We start from the raw sequence: 17,050 nt of genomic DNA, 5'->3' as shown, positions 1-17,050 counted from the left end.
CAACCAAGATAGATCCAGAAACGTGCCGAGACCTGGCCAGGAACCGAGTCTACACGCTGCCAGGCAAGACCCAGCCACTGACGTTCCAGCTGAACCATCCCCTGTTCTTCACCCTCGATATGGTGGGCGCCCTCGTCAACAGCCCCGAGGGGGTGGGTTGTGAAGGGGAGGACGTCCACTTCGAGGGCCAGCTGTACCGCAATGAATTAGTGCTCCAGGAGCGACGGCTGCTGGTCAAGGAAGAGACCTACGTAGTAGAGGATGGACGGGTGGAGTCCCAATCTGACCACCTGGCCTTAGAATGTCCCCATTCTGAGCTGTCTTGCATCACTGGGGAAGCAACCTACGTGTGGGACCACCTGGGGAGAGATTGCCCCTTGAGGCTGATCCGCAGCCTCCAGCCTAGCCTAGTGATGGATGCGTTCCTGGTTGACCATCAAGCCCAGTTTTTCATCAACATGACCAACCCCACCTCAATAGTGAACTGCGACTTTGAGGCCCATGCCACCAACCACCCAGCATTGTTCGTGGCAGCTGACCCAGCCGCGGCGGCGCTGCCCAGAGTATCGGCCAGGGATGTTGATGTCCCCTTGCAGGCCCAGATACATGCAGGTTATATTGGATTTACTCTGGAGACACGCATGAAAAGCACAGCAGCAGAAGAAGTAGCGGCCAACTGCTGGAAGCTCCAGCAACTAGACCCGGCCCACCCGGTGCGTGTCCAGGGGAGCACGTTCTCGGTGCTGAGGGGAGATGTCCTGCTCCAGCTTACCTGCCAACGCAACAAATATGTTGTCCTTGAACACAAGGAATGTTGGGACAAAGTACCAGTGGAGCCCACAGGATTTGTAGACGCCGTGACACGAGTGTATAGCGGCCACGCCACCAAGATTCCCTGCTCCTCCACATACCCCCTGACTGTGCACGCGGAGGAAGGCTGGATAGAGTTAACCCCCGCTCCTAAGAAGAGGCCACCCCCGCTGGATACGCCCAAGCAGCTGCTGACAGAACCCTTGGATGACTTCAGTTCAGGGGGCTTGTATTCGCAGGCTGAGTTGAACGACTGGCAGCAACTGCTGGCGTTCCCAGCGTATAAAAGCGCCATGCTGAATGGCCTGTCCTATGGCTCATGCGTTCAGCAAGGTAGCTGTTCGGCCACAGGGGACCATGGGATAGTGTCCTACAACATCGACCGACTGGCGGAGGAAGGAGAGGCCGCCCTGGATGTCTGGGCTGGATTCAGACAAGCTATTAACGAGTGGGGAGATGGCGCAGCCATACTGTGCTTGCTGTTGTTAATCCTCAAACTGCTGGGGGACCTGACCATCATTTCCCTGGCAGCAGCACAAGGAGGTGTACGGGCAGCCATGAATGCGATGTCACAAGTGTTCCTGTACCATCCAACTTTGTACAGGAAGGCCTTGGCCAGAGCCCGGCTCACCCATGCCAAGTCCCGGGACTTTTCAGTAGACTGGGATGCCATTCCCATCGGCCGGGAAGCAGCCGAGGAAATGGTGTCCATGCAATCAGCCGATAGCGGGCATGACCGCCCAGGCAGGCCAGGACCGCCCTCTGGACGACCCCGCGGCCCCTCAGGAGGTCAGGCTGCCGCCCAGACGGTCAACTTGGCAGCCAGTGCCCCAGCCGCTGCCAACAACAACCAGAATGCCCCGCTGTTGACCGTCCCAGCAACAACTGTGCCACCCGCCAACCTGACACCTGCCGGCGCTGAACTACGTGTCCAACCAAAGCCAGCCTCTGCCTTCTATCCCACGTTGGGAGCCCATCAGCCCTGAGAAACACTCACCACTAGGATTCCATTGAATCATTATCATTTGTATATATCTTAGCCCTAAGGAGCGGACCGAAGGCCTCAACCACTGTCGGAAGTCTGGTAGGGAAACCCTCTCCCAGCCTTCCGAGGGGAGAGTTGTGGTATTCGGCAACCGTGAGCCATGCCTATGGCACCCCTGACCGGGGTTCGGGGAAGGGCCAACGGCCCTCCCCCGAGTCCTGGGGAAGGGGTCTGCCGACCCCCTCCCTATGTCTAAAATTAATGATTGAATCTGACAAGCTTTATTATGGTTAAAACTGTATTGTTAATTCCCCCACCCTTTCCAGGGATGGGGGATCATTATTGCCCAAACTGACTATTGTATATGTATTATAATGCTTTTATGTTATGATTACTTATTCCTATCTGTGTAGTTATTGTTTGTTGTATATAGCTTTAGTACTCTTTAGACCTTCAATAAAGTGACAACTGAAATAGATGTTGATTATTATTTAGTGAATGCTAGAGAAGCGTAGCTTCTCTATAGTAAGGTGTCCACATCTGTCACACTGCCGTAATCTAATTGAACTCCGGTGTCTGCCATTTATCCTCGGCGGATACCACATACATATGACGTCATTTTTTTTATAAGCACTATAAAGAGGTACTACATTGAGAACAGACAATTTGTGATGTCGGAATGAATAAATAATCATATTTTGTTTGTGAGTTAAACTCTTATAAATGAGTCATACATGGCTTCTTCATAATAAAAATGGTTTCAAGATTTTATGCAAACTTGTATGCTACCTATGAATGTTGTTATCCTTGTTTTGAATTAATTAATTTACCTAGATGATAAACAACTTGAATATGCCCAACAGAAGCTGCTATATGCAATGGAGTTCTGAAAATATATAAAAATTTTAAAGGTTTTTTGTTTGGCAGTTTGCCATAATTTGACAAAGTGTCTCAAAAATCAGCCATGTGACGTCATAAAAATGAGGGATTATCGATCTATTTTTATGGGTTTTCTTTCCCTCATTTTTATGACGTCACATGGCTGATTTTTGAGACACTTTGTCCAGTTAACAGTTTGCCAGACGTACATACCAAATGCTTATAAGAAGTTTACAAAAGCAGAATTTAAGTTATTTCCGAGCTAAAGCAAAACAAATTACATCATTTCTTCCAATACAAGCATAGATATTGAAGTTTACTTTTGTCTACTCTTAATGTCCCGATATTTGTCAAAAGATCCCACTGTGCAGTAATGTTATCTTATTGAGATAACCAAAAAACATCAAATGATCCGAAAAAGTCAACGTAACAATAAATGGATAATCACAAAACATTTATGTTGATGTCTTTTTAAGAATGAGCGGAAGACATATAGACAAAAAATGTATAGACTAGGAGAGCATATATGAAGCGCTGAAATGTGCAATATGTGGCGTCATAAAAATAAGTCTCTCTTTCTCCTTTTTAGACTTGTTTTTGACGTCACACATGACACTTTCAGCGCTTAAACATATATCATATAAATCTATACTGTAGATTTTAACTGTCTATCATTAAAAGCAGTCAAGCAAATCTTATTTCCTTCAAAGCGTTACGAACTGTTTGAATGGCGGACATACAAAGTGAATTATAGAGTTTTTTTATCTACAACAAAAAAAAGTTATGGTCACAAAAATAAGGGTTGGACCGGATAACCGGATATCGAAGTAGCAAAAAATGTTTTCTTCATAAAATGGTGTAACTATTAAGTTGATCCTACTTCTTAGCAATTAATCTGATTAACTATTACTGCCATTTGACTTACTTCTATTTATTGCTATATATATACTAGAGTTGGCTCGATATAATTATCTCCCTATTGGCTAGTTTTCTATATGCATATCTATTTCTCAATAAATCTATTTTCCTCACCCGGCATTACTATCTAAAAGAAAGTAAATATTTAATAATCTAAATGATTTTAAAAAGATTTTTTAAATTATATTTTTTCTTTACATTACCATCACCAAAGGGTTAATGATGATGATTACAATTTTAGTTTAATATTTGAACACACAAAGTGTCGCCACAATCGAATTCTTTTAAAACAGAGTTTTCTTACATTTATTATTTTATGAATTAAAATTTTCTTTTTTATGATTAGAAATTAAATACATTGATATAAGGTAAATAGCAACATGAAATTAAAAAAAGGAATTTATTTTTGATAAAGTAAAATAATGGGTCTTATTGTTCTGGGCAATGAGAGTTTATTATGGATTATTGGAGCACTATGAGTTTTAAACAAATATTCCTTGGAAAACTTGAGCTCGTTTATAGACATTTATTTCCTATATAGATCTGACATGGATCTTGAAGCGATTAAGCAGGCCGTTTTGTACATGTTAAAAATTGGAAGATTTCATTAAATAAAAGTTATCGCAAATATACTTAGTAAATAGTACCAAGAATTTAAGAAATAATGCTTGGACTGGTTTTTGACTGTGATTTTTTCATTGTATAATATAATATTATACTGCCGGATATCCGACCGAATACTGGATAGTAAAACTATATATTTATAAATTAATTTTATTTTCATTATTAATTACCTTCTATCTGAGTCAGGTTCGTTAACATCTGTTTTTTTCAAACATTTTTTAACCTAAATAAAAAGACAATTATCATAATGTATTTTTAAAAGCGAAGCTTTTCTATAATTAGGGTTGGTCTGTCCGTCCGTAACGGTTGGCTCTTCTCATTAATTTGATCATGTAAAAATTGTACTATCGTTTTCAAAGTTTGCATGGTGATTCCTGAAGTAGTTAGGTACGATTCATATAGAAAGCGTAGTAACTCAATAATCGTAGCCAGAAGGTCCATACACGTACTTTTAAAACATGCTGATTTTTTACTTTTTGAATATAACAAGTTTTATTCAATTCATCTGATTATTTAAATGCTGATTCCTATTGCAACAAGGTACAGTGTTATAATCGAAGCATCTCTATAATAAATAGTCTTTTTATTATATGTATAAACACAGTTTAATTTTTAACTTTTTTTATTGATGGAATACATATATTTCTCTATAAAAAAAGATCATCAGTTCCAATTAAGATGTATAAAATAAGAGTAAAAAAATATAAATGTCCTTGCATTTTGAATCCTTTTAAAAGACAAAATAAGAAAGAAGTGTTAGAAAATTATACCCACTGCGGGGTATTTTACTGCTTATATCCTTTTGGGGTTGGGGGGGAATTAGCATCTTTATATAAAACGGGGGAGGTGTTTAAAGAGAATCTTTAAAGTGAAAAATAGGTCAAATTTTATCATTTGCAGTTTTACAAATTAATAATAAATAGTCCACTTTCCAGATAAAGTGAAATCAGCTAAATTTATTACCTTTTCTAAATTTCCATCTCTGGCTGCTTCGTGAAGTTTTCCAATTTTCTTATCACTAAAAATAAAACAAGGATAACTAAAGGGTGTGCAAAACAAAATGCGGACCTTTTTAAAATTTAGATTGCGCGGCTTGTGTTAATAGTAGAAAAACGTTATGAATACCATTAGAACCGCTATGAAGTCTTTTTTTGGAAATATAAAAACGATTCCTGTGCTACGTATAGTTTAGGAGCGATGTGGTAAAATGTCCCAACTGCCTTAAAACTTGACTTGCGAGTAAATCATTAAAGATTAAAGTTTATAAAAAAATATGTACATTTTTAAAATTCAAATTGCGCGGCTTGTTTTAATAGTAGAAAAATGTTATGTATACCATTAGAACAGCTATAAAGTTTATTTTGTGGAAATAAAAGAACCATTACTGTGCTACTTATAGTTGAGGAGCTACGTAGAAGAATGTCCCAACTGACTTAAAACTTGACTTGAAAGTAAATCATTAAAGATAAAAAAAGTGTGTGTAAAAATGCGAACATTTTTAAAATTCAAACTGCTCGGCTTGTGTGAATAGTAGAAAAATGCTATGTATATCGTTAGAACCGTCATAAGCTCTATTTTTTTGAAATATAAGTACAATTTTTGTGCTATTTTTAGTTTAGGAGCTGTATTGATAAATGTGAGAAAAGTGAAAAATTTAATCTTTAATGATTTACTCGCAAGTCATGTTTTAATTCAGTGGGGACATTCTACAGCATAGCTCATAAATTATATGTAGCACAGGAATCGTTTTTATATTTCCAAAAAATAGACTTCATATCGGTTCTAAGTGTATGCATAACGTTTTTCTACTATTCACACAAGCTGAGCAATTAGAATTTTATAAATGTACGTATTTTTAATTGCATACACTTTAATTTTATCTTTAATGATTTACTCGCAAGTCAAGTTTTAAGCCAGTTGGGACATTTTACCACATAGCTCCTAAACTATACGTAGCATAGGAATCATTTTTATATTTCCAAAAAATAGACTTCATATCGGTTCTAATTGTATGCATAACGTTTTTCTACTATTAACACAAACTAAGCAATTAGAATTTTAAAAATGTACGTATTTTTATTTGCATACCCTTTAATTTTATCTTTAATGATTTACTCGCAAGTCAAGTTTTAAGCCAGTTGGGACATTTTACCACATAGCTCATAAACTATAAGTAGCATAGGAATCGTTTTTATATTTCCAAAAAATAGACTTCATAACGGTTCTAATGGTATGCATAAAGTTTTTCTACTATTAACACAAGCCGCGCAATCTAAATTTTAAAAATGAACGTATTTTTATTTGCATACCCTTTAATTTTATCTTTAATGATTTACACGCAAGTCAAGTTTTAAGCCAGTTGGGACATTTTACCACATAGCTCCTAAACTATACGTAGCATAGGAATCGTTTTTATATTTCCAAAAAATAGACCTCATAATGGTTCTAATGGTATGCATAAAGTTTTTGTACTATTAACACAAGCCGCGCAATCTAAATTTTAAAAAGGTCCGCATTTTTTTGCACACCCTTTAGGTACATTCATAAGAAGCAAAGCACAAAAATCTTTACATATAAATAAATAAATGTCTTTGCTGCATGAAGGACAAACTGACGGACCAAGTAACTAGACACTCAACTTAATGAACCAAAAAATCAAAATTAAATAAAGGTCCCCAAAGTTGTTAAGCCAATAAATAAGAAAATTAAACTATTGGGACTAGCGTAATAACAGTCCAATGTCCCCTCCCTCCCTGGCTGATAGTAATACTACTTACAGAAGCTAGTAAAAGTGGCTGACTCAGATTATGACGTCAAAAAAATTAACCAATGAGAGTCCAGTATACACTGTAATTTACCAATGGTAAAATTTATAGTGGCCTCTCATTGGTTATTTTTTTTTGACGTCATAATCTGAGTCAGCCACTTTTACTAGCTTCCTACTTACATAGTTAGTGTACTATAGCTGCTAGAAATACTTCTTGTATCCAAGGCTGATGTTGATTGTAATAACCTAGCTGGTGTTTTACTAAAATACAACAATTATTTCAAATTATATGTTAATTAGGGATAAGAATATAATTTAGTCTCTACTTTCAGCCGTCCGTCCGTTCGTTAATTAAAGATTATTAATTTCCAAATAGATTTCAACTCATGCAAGAGTTATGTACATTTTTTAAAGCAAAGCAACTCTTTAATCATTACCAGAAAGTTGGTATGTCCTTTAAGCTATTTTGACTCTAAATGTATAAGTTAGAATTATGAATGCCTTTCCTATCAAGCACAAAGTACCCCCCTATTTTTTAAATTATCTAGACAGTTTTTCTTCTTGATGCCTAATCACTGCGGGGTACTTTAACCCTGTGGGGCCTATAACTAAGGTACCACAACCCTTCGGGCCTACCATAACCTAACTTAATCTAGGTAAACAAAAAAACACGAAATAAAATTGTAAGTAAAGTTTTCTAAAGTAAAGTCTCAAATATTTATTTCGCTCAAGTAATAAAGCATCATTTATAAATAATTTTTTTTCCATAATTTTGAGAAAATTAACTTACCCAAATGAAAACCCTGATTCAATTCCACCTAAAACAATAGTTTATAATGAATTTAATACATAACTCACTTTAAGTAGCGAAGCTACTTTATATGGGTTTGTGTCCGTATGTCCGTAATAAAAGTCTGGCCCGATTTTTATTAGAAGGGCGTTAATTGCTTTCTTTCTTTCTATCTTTCTACGCCACTTTATTGTTCTTCACTTTCCCTAGCCCCCCCCCCCCAAAAAAAAAAATGAAGGTGAATAATTTCTATATGTGAATTTTCCCCTTCATGTTGAAATTTGGGGGGATAATATAGTTTTTGATAAGAAAATTAAAACCCCTCATACCTCCCCTTCAACTTCAAAAAAGCTTGGACGTCCTTGATACAGAATTGTTCTTGTCGTCTATATGAAATGGTTCCAGGTCAAACGTAGGAGTGACAAACGTAAGAGTTGACCAACGCAGGAGTGTCCAAAATAAAAGTATTTAAATACAGGTTAGGTTAGGTTAAGATATAAAGCCCCCCTCAGGGGTTAGGCATTTAAATAAACCAATACGATGTTTGAAAATAGGTTAGCTTAGGTTAAGTGTACACTGCGTCGTTTGTCACTCTGCCGTTTGTCACTCCTGCGCTTGTCCTAGGACCTATTAAATAGCATACCTATAGACGTTGAAGGAGCAGCCAGTGATATTCTAGAACCTCTGGAGCTCAGAGAGTTTTTCCTTTCCGCCTTTTGCTTTTCCGCATCCTTGTTCTTCCCAGATTTTACCAACCTAAAATATATATATAAACAAGGATGGACAACATCCGTAAAAGCGAAGCACTGAAAGGGTATAACAGACAAACATTAACTCTTGTAGCGTGTCAGAACTGAATAAGCAGAATATTAATGCATCAGTCCAAACAAAATTGTAAGTATATTTGTTGCAAAATTGCTTAAATCGAAGACATTATTTAAGTACATACTTACTTTTTTAGGACTTGATTATAGAGAAGCAACACTTACAACTTTGTACCTTGTTGTCTTAAGAATCATTATTCCAAAAATCAGATAAAAAGGATAATCATATTAATGAAAAAATGCTTTCAAAAATGTTAAAAAGCACCATGTTTTAAATGGTTGTACGGACATTCTAGTAATATATGTAGTAAAGTTATGTTTTCTAATAGTACCTTCCTTTTACAGGAAATATTATGCAAGTTTAAGTTTGAAATCAATACGACAACTCTAACATGCCTAAATGAACGATAAGAGCTATCTGTTAAATACGGCGCGACCCTAATTATAGAAAAGCTTTGTCTTAACAAGGATGACAACATCCATAAGAGCGAAGCCTAGCAAATCAGATAGAACAAAGAACATTAACTTAATAAAACTGATTGGGGATCTACAGAGACTTTTACAGAGGGATCATTCTACAAGGATAAGACATTACACAAATCTTATCCAATTTAAATAAAAGTTTCTAAAGTTGTTAAGCAAACGAATAAGAAAACGCAATTATAAAACTTTGGGGACTAGAGTAATAAACAGTCAAATGTCCCCTTACTCCCTGGTTTATTACACTAGTCCCCAACGTTTTATAATAACGTTTTCTTATTCGTTGGCTTATTCTTTTACAACTTTGGGGACTTAATTTTGATTAGTTGATTAATTAAGTTCAGTGTTCAAACGTTTCAACGACTAATTTTAATCTATAGAAGGGGTAATTTTGTGTATAATTATTGTGGATGTACATAAGTTTATCGGCCATTGTCTTATCCCTTTAGATCCCTGATACTTTTATATTTATTTCTATTGTTATAAAACATATGTGGTTATATACATTTCTTTAAAATTACCTCAAAACTTTCTTCATATTAAAAATTTCATCTGAAACGAAATTGATAATTAGAATTTGTTTAATTATTAAAATTCAAACCTAAGACGTCCTGTATTAATTAATTATGCGAATGTAATATAATATTTTATTAAAACATAATCTTATATGCTAATTAGACAGAGATACAGGAATAGATAAGTTGAATATAAAAAAAAACTTTGGTATAGTCCATTTCGTGGCAACGCCTCTTAATGGGCGTTTCGTCGTATTTTCACAGTAGCTTTTCCCATATTTCTAGCCCCTGTGGGGGTCTCTAACCTTGCGAGGCCAATTGCATAACCTTGCGGGGCATTCTCCTAACTTAACCTAACCTAACCTAAAATAACCTATCAAAAGCTACTGTGAAAATATGACGAAACGCCCCTTAAAAGGTGTTGCCAGAAAAGGGACCCAAACTTTCTTTGAAATAACAAAAACGATGCCTTCCCTGAAAGTGTATTTCGAGCACTTATTCTTATATAAAATGAAAATAAGGGGTAGGGCATTTGTTTCCTGTGCTAACCCATGCAGAGAGCTTAAACCCTGTTGGGCTAACCAATATAACCTAACCTAAGCCATCAAGGCCCTTTGAGGGAAAACGCTCAAAACTTTTTAAAATCCCCTTTTTTTAACCCCTCAAAATGTTGCGTCCCCTGGCAAATGGCTCTGAACGCTTTCTAAATGGTACCTACTTGTTACAGACATCATATTGCAATGTTTGTAATTGATAGGACGATTATAACATGTCTAACTTTACGATCTTTGTAATCCGTGTGGATTTGCTTTTAATAATGTATGACTATCAAACATTTGCATGTATTTCATATTTGCAATTAATCTCATATGTAGTTATAGATTATGTTTTAGTAACTAATCTACTCTATACCTCACTTTGTCGGTTCGTGCCTTAGAGGGAAATGACGGCTGCTATTAAACATCTATGAGGGAGGGGACATTGGGCTGTTTATTACGACACTGGTCCCCAAAGTCTTATAATAACTTTTTTATTGACTTTTATTTAATTTTTATTGGTTTATCCATTTATTTGAGTGTCCAAACGTTTCAACCATTAATTGAAATCTACAGAAGAGGTAATTTTGTGTATAATCAATGGGGATGTAACGAAATTCATCGACTATTGTCTTATCCAATTATACCCCTAGACATTTGACTTTTCAGTGTTGACTCCCTTTAAAATGACCACCTTCTAACATTTACTTGGAGAGACATTATATTATTTTAACTACTTTATTATATTTCTAACGGCTACGCCCCTAGAGGCCTCTAGGGACACGTAAAATCAGCTGTTTACCAAATATATTTTTTTTTATTTTTGACGATTTCTCTTGGGAGGGTGGTGGTACCCTTCCCCAAAATAGCTATAAACCTTCCCAGGGCCTATAAGAAGCTACACTGTAAATGAGCACCATATCGGTTCAGCAGTTAGCGAGATCCTTCGGACAAACAGACAGACTGACAGACAGACAAAATAGACATCTTGTTACTTTATTTTAAGGATATTAATTTTACATATATGCCACAATTGTTTGTGAATATTCCCCTGGCAAATGAGCAACTACTCTATCGACTTTTTTTATATTTCGTCTGTTTGTTAGTTATGTTTTGCTTCTTATGGATGTTGTCATCCTTGTTAATAGTATTCAATAGTTTAGATTTAAAAGGTTTCAATAGGATTTTAATTTCTTTTTACATGTGGTATTATATATTCATAATACGCTTAGTCATATAAACAGAGCTACTTTTTAAAGTTAAAAATAAATTTTGCTTTATTTGGAAAAACTAAAAAATATTAAACGAAATTTTTTAGCTTTTTTTGTTTAAAGTTAAATTTACAATTTTGTCCATAAGTTACACATTAATCATATAGAATCTTAGCTAATTTTTTTATGTCTGTAGTTTAATTTTTTGATAACTACTGACTGATTGAGTTTCATAACAGCAAAGCTCTGAAATGGAAATACAAACGAACAATAACATTTGTAGAGTGTAAGAACTGAATAAGCAGAATATTATTTCGTAATTCCAAAGAAAATTGTGAATAAAGGATAATGTTTAAGGACATACCTACATTTTTAGGACTTTATTACAGAGATGCTTCGCTTGTATTATTGTACCTTGTAGTAATAGGAACCAGTATTCCAAAAATTAGACGAATCGGAAAATTTTAGTATACAAAAATTTGTCAAAAAAGTAAAAAAAACAGCATGTTTTAAATGGGCGTATGGCCTTTCTGTTAACGATTATAGAGTTGCTACGGTATCAAAGTCGCACCTAAATATTACAGAAATCAGCATGCAAAGTTTGAAATCGATAGGACAATTCTAAACTGTTTAAATAAACAAAAAAGCTAACCGTTATGGACGGACAGACCAACCCTAATTATAGAAAAGCTTTGCTTTAAAAAATGACGCATTGATTGACTATCTTTAAATATTTTGCTTTAATTAAAAACTTGTAATTTATGTAAAATTGGGATCAACTTAACAAGTGTCAAAAGGCGTTGCAGTTTTTTATCAAATTGTAGCCACTCTACATATAACTAAATGTGTCTTATATAATAAGCTTTTTTAATCCCATATAAAATTAGCAGGAAGTCTATCTATCTATTTGTAGCCTAGATCTAGCTAACCGTTATGGTTCTTCTTTACAGTGAAGCTTATTATGGTTAATGGGAAGGTTTATAACTATTTTGGGTGAGAGTACCTCCACTCTGACAGAAGATATTATCTTACAAAAGGTGTATTGTTGACTAACAAGGATGACAACATCCATAAAAGCGAAGCTCTGAAACGGTAGGACAAACGAACATTTATAATTGTAGTGTGTCAAAACTGAAAAATCAGAACGTAATTAGAAATGTCGAATCAAAATTTTAATTAAATTTGTTGAAAAACTGCTTAAATACAGGATAATGTTTTAGTAGGAAAGTAGGAAAATATCCCAAAACCATCCGGGGACCTATAAGAAGAACTCATAAAATGGAGAACACAATCGGTTCAGCAGTTTTGAATTCTTAAGCTACAGACAAAAAAAAACCTATTACTTTATACAATAGATAATTATTTGTATTACTGATTTACATTGTATTGTAAATGATTGTTCTTGTTTGCAAAATGAGTCACTGATTTATTTTATGTTAAAATGTAATTCAGCATAACTTACTATAATTACATACAATTATTATATAACTGACTCATTTCAAAAGAGTTTATCACTTTTTAGTTTAAGTTCAATCAAAATTCTTTCACAAAAAGCATAGCCAACATTACTTTATGATGAAAATCGCTTTGAAAAATAATGAGACTTTCTAATTATTTGCGTTTTTGATTGATAGGGCATGTAAAGACCTTTCTATAGACACCTTAACCAGGTTTCTAACACAATCTTAGCGAATTTGGCATCAAAAACATTGAGAACTAGACAGAGCTGTTATATTTCTGGGGGCATGAATTATCTTTCATTTACCTAAACCTTAATCCCTGATAAAAAAAGGAATGTTTTGGAATTTAGTTCTTATTTATATACTTATACAAAGAAGTTGTATCAACTTTTTTTTTATAGCTAGCCGGTTCTTTTAGTAAGTAGTAGATGTAAAATTTTTCATAGAATTCAAATATGCAATCGGTTTTTTTTGTAGACCTCTTATTTTTTAAGTAATTTAAGTTTTTTAAAAAAATAATTAAGTCGGTTTTAAGGTACTAAAACGCAACAAAATAAAAGAAGAAAATGGTCAGTAAGAACAAAAATAGTAAGATCTTTAATTTGACACCTTACTTTTAAAATTCTGTTGGGTAATTATTGAAAAAATCTATTTTTTTAACCTCGGTATAATAAAAACTTTAGACCTAAATATTTTCTCAAACAGACATAAAAAACATGGGTTCATATATACCATTAGAATCAGAAAAATATTACGAATCCATTGTAAGCAAAATTGAAAAAAATTAAAAAATTAAAAAATTACAGAAATGGCCAATTATTTTTTTTGTTCAGACAACACTATTGTCTTCCCTTTTTTACCCCCTCTTTACCCCCTCTTTACCCCCTTCCCATTTTTATACTCAATTGAAGAATTAAGACGTTGCCTGTACAACATAATATGATATTTTCATATAATTCCTTTTATTGTAGTTTATATACTATATTGTAAACTTTTTTTTTCAATTTTGCTTACAATGGATTCGTAATATTTTTCTGATTCTAATGGTATATATGAACCCATATTTTTTTATTTGTGAAATAATAAAATTAAGTTCAAAGTTTTTATTCTCGTGGGTTTAAAAAAATCGATTTTTTCAATAATTACCTGACAGAATTGAAAAAGTAAGGTGTCAAATTAAAGATCTTACTATTTTTGTTCATAATGACCATTTTCTTTCTTTTTTTTGTTGCATTTTAGTACCTTAAAATCGACTTAATTTTTTTTTTTTAAAACTTAAATTACTTAAAAAATAAGAGGTCTACAAAAAAACCGATTGCATATCTGAATTCTATGAAAAATTTTACATCTACTACTTACTAAAAGAACCGGCTAGCTATAAAAAAAATAGTTGATACACCTTCTTTTCTAAATAATCTCACAGTAAAAACTTCAGGTAAAAACTTATTCATTTTGCTTTGATAAGATTTCTAATGAAGGCTGAATTTTCATGGTTGATGAAGCCCTTTCAAAATTTTTAATTTTGGAGGATGGAGTGTATTTTTTTCCAGAAATCTTCCTCTTGGGGGAGGGAGTTAATTGACACTCTCCCAAAATAGCTCTAAAACATCCCTGGACCTAAAAGAAGCATCAATGAAAAGGAGAACCATATCATTCCAGCAGTTAGCAACATACTGTTCCTTTTATATAAGGATAAAATTTTATGAAAAAGAAAAAAAAATAATAGTTATTTCTCGAATCGTATTTGAAACAGCTTTCCTCGGATATAGAATGTACAATTATAAGATTAAAACCACTTTTTATATTCGTAGAAAGCTGGATATAATACGATGCTAGACATAGTTTTTTCGTATGGATAAGAACCAGTTCCTATCCACCGGATTCGAATGAATACGAGAAAAATTATTAACTTTAAGTTTGCTTTAAAATTTGGGGGTAATTAAGTTTTTATAATGGCTAATAAGTACGGTTTAATCCTAATATCTTAATTAAGAAGAATAATTAATGCATAATACTTAATATGTTATGTTTTATTCAAGTTTATGTCATTTCCTTTGCAAACCTCTTTGTGTGATGAACTGAAATTTAATTTCCGAATGTGTACACAGTTTCCTCGGTTTCTCATCCTATCTCAATATTTACTACTAGCTAAAAAACTTCAAACTTCCAAAAAAAAAATCAAAATTTGAATGTATAAACGATTTATACATTATACATTCAAAATTTAATTTTTCAAATATTGATTTTTTTTTGTAAGTTTGAAGCTTTTTTAGCTAGTAGTAAATATTGAGATATGTTGAGGAAACACCGAGGAAACTGTGTACAATTCGGAAATTAAATTTTCAGTTCATCCACTCTTTGTGTCATACTCACAAGGAATAAAAGTATAAATAAATTTAGATTTTGGGAGCTTATTAAAATATTTGGATCAACTTTTCCAAAAATCTATGAATTTTCAAGGCTGCTAGCTGCCAAACGGCTGAACGTACAGATTATACCCGCACACCATTTTAAGAAGGCCTACAAATAATCTGGAATAGCCAAGATTCAATGATGCACAGGGAAAGCTTCACTGAAGAAAAAACGCGTAAAATAGGTCTTTTTCACCCATTTCTTTGCACTGCGAGATAATTATGCATTATTGATTTATGGCTATTCCATCAAAATACAAAAGTAACCAAAAGAAAACAAACTATTTTTATTACACTATGTTTTCTGAACCTAACAATTCATTTGTCCATTGGCATATTAAATTTTTTTTAGAGGCACGATTTTTATTAGGAGGGCGAACACCCTCCCTCAAAAATAGTTATATACATTCTCTGAACCTATGGAAAGCTTCACTATATTAGTTTTGCGGTCAGCGAGATCTTAAACTACAGACACAAAGACAGCCATCATATTCAGGGATATAAAGGGATAAGACAATAACCGATAAGCTAATGTTCATCCCCAATTTTGATGTACAAAATTACCCCTTCTGCATTAGTTGTTTAAACGTTTGAACACCTAACTCAATAAACCAATTTATCAAAAAGTCTCCAAAGTTGTTTAGCCAATGAATAAGAAAACATTATTATAAAACTTTGGGGACTAGTGTAATAAACAGCCCATTGTCCCCTCTCTCTGCATCATATTACTTTTTTTACAAGGATTATATATTCCTGATATACCTGTGTAATATTTCGTAATCCAACACCAAGTTGTCAGAATGATGGTGCTCTTTTAAAACAACTAATCCTATTTTCAAAGTACTAGTGGCTAGGCACTCCATAAGCCTTAAGAAGCACTTCAGGTGGAGGGGGGGGGGGGTGAATCCACGTCCCCAAAAATATTCCATTTATGTTTCCACTTTATTTTGTTTCGTGAAAAACTGTATAATACAAAGTAGCTTGATGTCTGTCTGTCCGTCCGCCCCTTAAGATCTCGGTAACCACAAAACCTATTGGGCTCTACTCTTCAGGGTATATACCTATTGGTCCTGTGGTGGTTTTAAGCTATAAAATGAAAATTTACCCGCCCCCCCAAAAAAAAAATTTCTGGGGAAACTACATTACATAAAGCAGCATCAGAAATACTTAATTTTTTAAAAATTACCTCTTGACGCAAAGCCCCTAGAGGCTAAGGGCGAAACCGCTAGTAATATAATAGAGTTATTGATATTTAAGTAGGGCTCAGAACCGGTTATAATGATATTCGAAGCCATATTATAAAGTTTATTTGCTTTATTTAGCAAAATTGATATTGTTCACATTGTATGAACATGCTGTCAGGGAAGCCCTAGTTGAAAAAAAAGTTTTAATATTCATACGATTAGCATTTAAACAAAAGAAAATCTAAATATTACGCACGCCATTATTCATAAAATACAGATTTATTATTCTGATTTTTAATTTATATTATTTAGTTTTCTTTAATAATAGATTTATCAATTAAAAGTTAGATTTTTTAATACTTTCCGTTTAAAGAATGTATAGTCAAATATTTTCGAGTATAGCATTGAAAGCGATTAATATCCGCTGAATCGGTACTTAGCCATAAAAAAATCATGTATAGCATAGTATCACGAACAATTTTCCGCGAATTTAAAAAAAAATCATAAAATTTAATTATAAAAGTTAATTATTTTAATATCCGCGGAAAGCTGTTTTTAATATGATGTGATAAACAACTATTACAAACCTAAATATCACAACTGGGAAGAAACTTTAGCTTTTCTAAAAATTAAAATTCTTATCTTCATCTTATATT

The 17,050-nt window shown here is 34.0% G+C and overlaps 1 protein-coding gene across 1 annotated transcript in view; it reads right to left on the bottom strand.

The window, feature by feature from the left end:
- The window catches only part of LOC145304404 (uncharacterized), a 28,817-nt gene extending 19,134 nt beyond the window's left edge, over nt 1–9,683 (bottom strand). The window contains exons 1-7 of the mRNA XM_080146286.1: nt 9,599–9,683; nt 8,417–8,529; nt 7,774–7,801; nt 7,164–7,244; nt 5,180–5,234; nt 4,387–4,439; nt 2,626–2,681 (exon numbers count right to left, since the gene is read on the bottom strand). Of these exons, the coding sequence (XP_080002412.1) occupies nt 2,626–2,681; nt 4,387–4,439; nt 5,180–5,234; nt 7,164–7,244; nt 7,774–7,801; nt 8,417–8,529; nt 9,599–9,615 (403 nt within the window). The 5' untranslated portion in view covers nt 9,616–9,683. The remainder of the gene's footprint in view (nt 1–2,625; nt 2,682–4,386; nt 4,440–5,179; nt 5,235–7,163; nt 7,245–7,773; nt 7,802–8,416; nt 8,530–9,598) is intronic.
- Nucleotides 9,684–17,050: the final 7,367 nt, after the last annotated feature.

Source organism: Acartia tonsa, chromosome 13, assembly GCF_053477335.1.
Source record: "Acartia tonsa isolate MP-2025a chromosome 13, ASM5347733v1, whole genome shotgun sequence".
Taxonomy (NCBI): domain Eukaryota; kingdom Metazoa; phylum Arthropoda; class Copepoda; order Calanoida; family Acartiidae; genus Acartia; species Acartia tonsa.
This window is presented reverse-complemented; position numbering and strand designations above follow the sequence as displayed.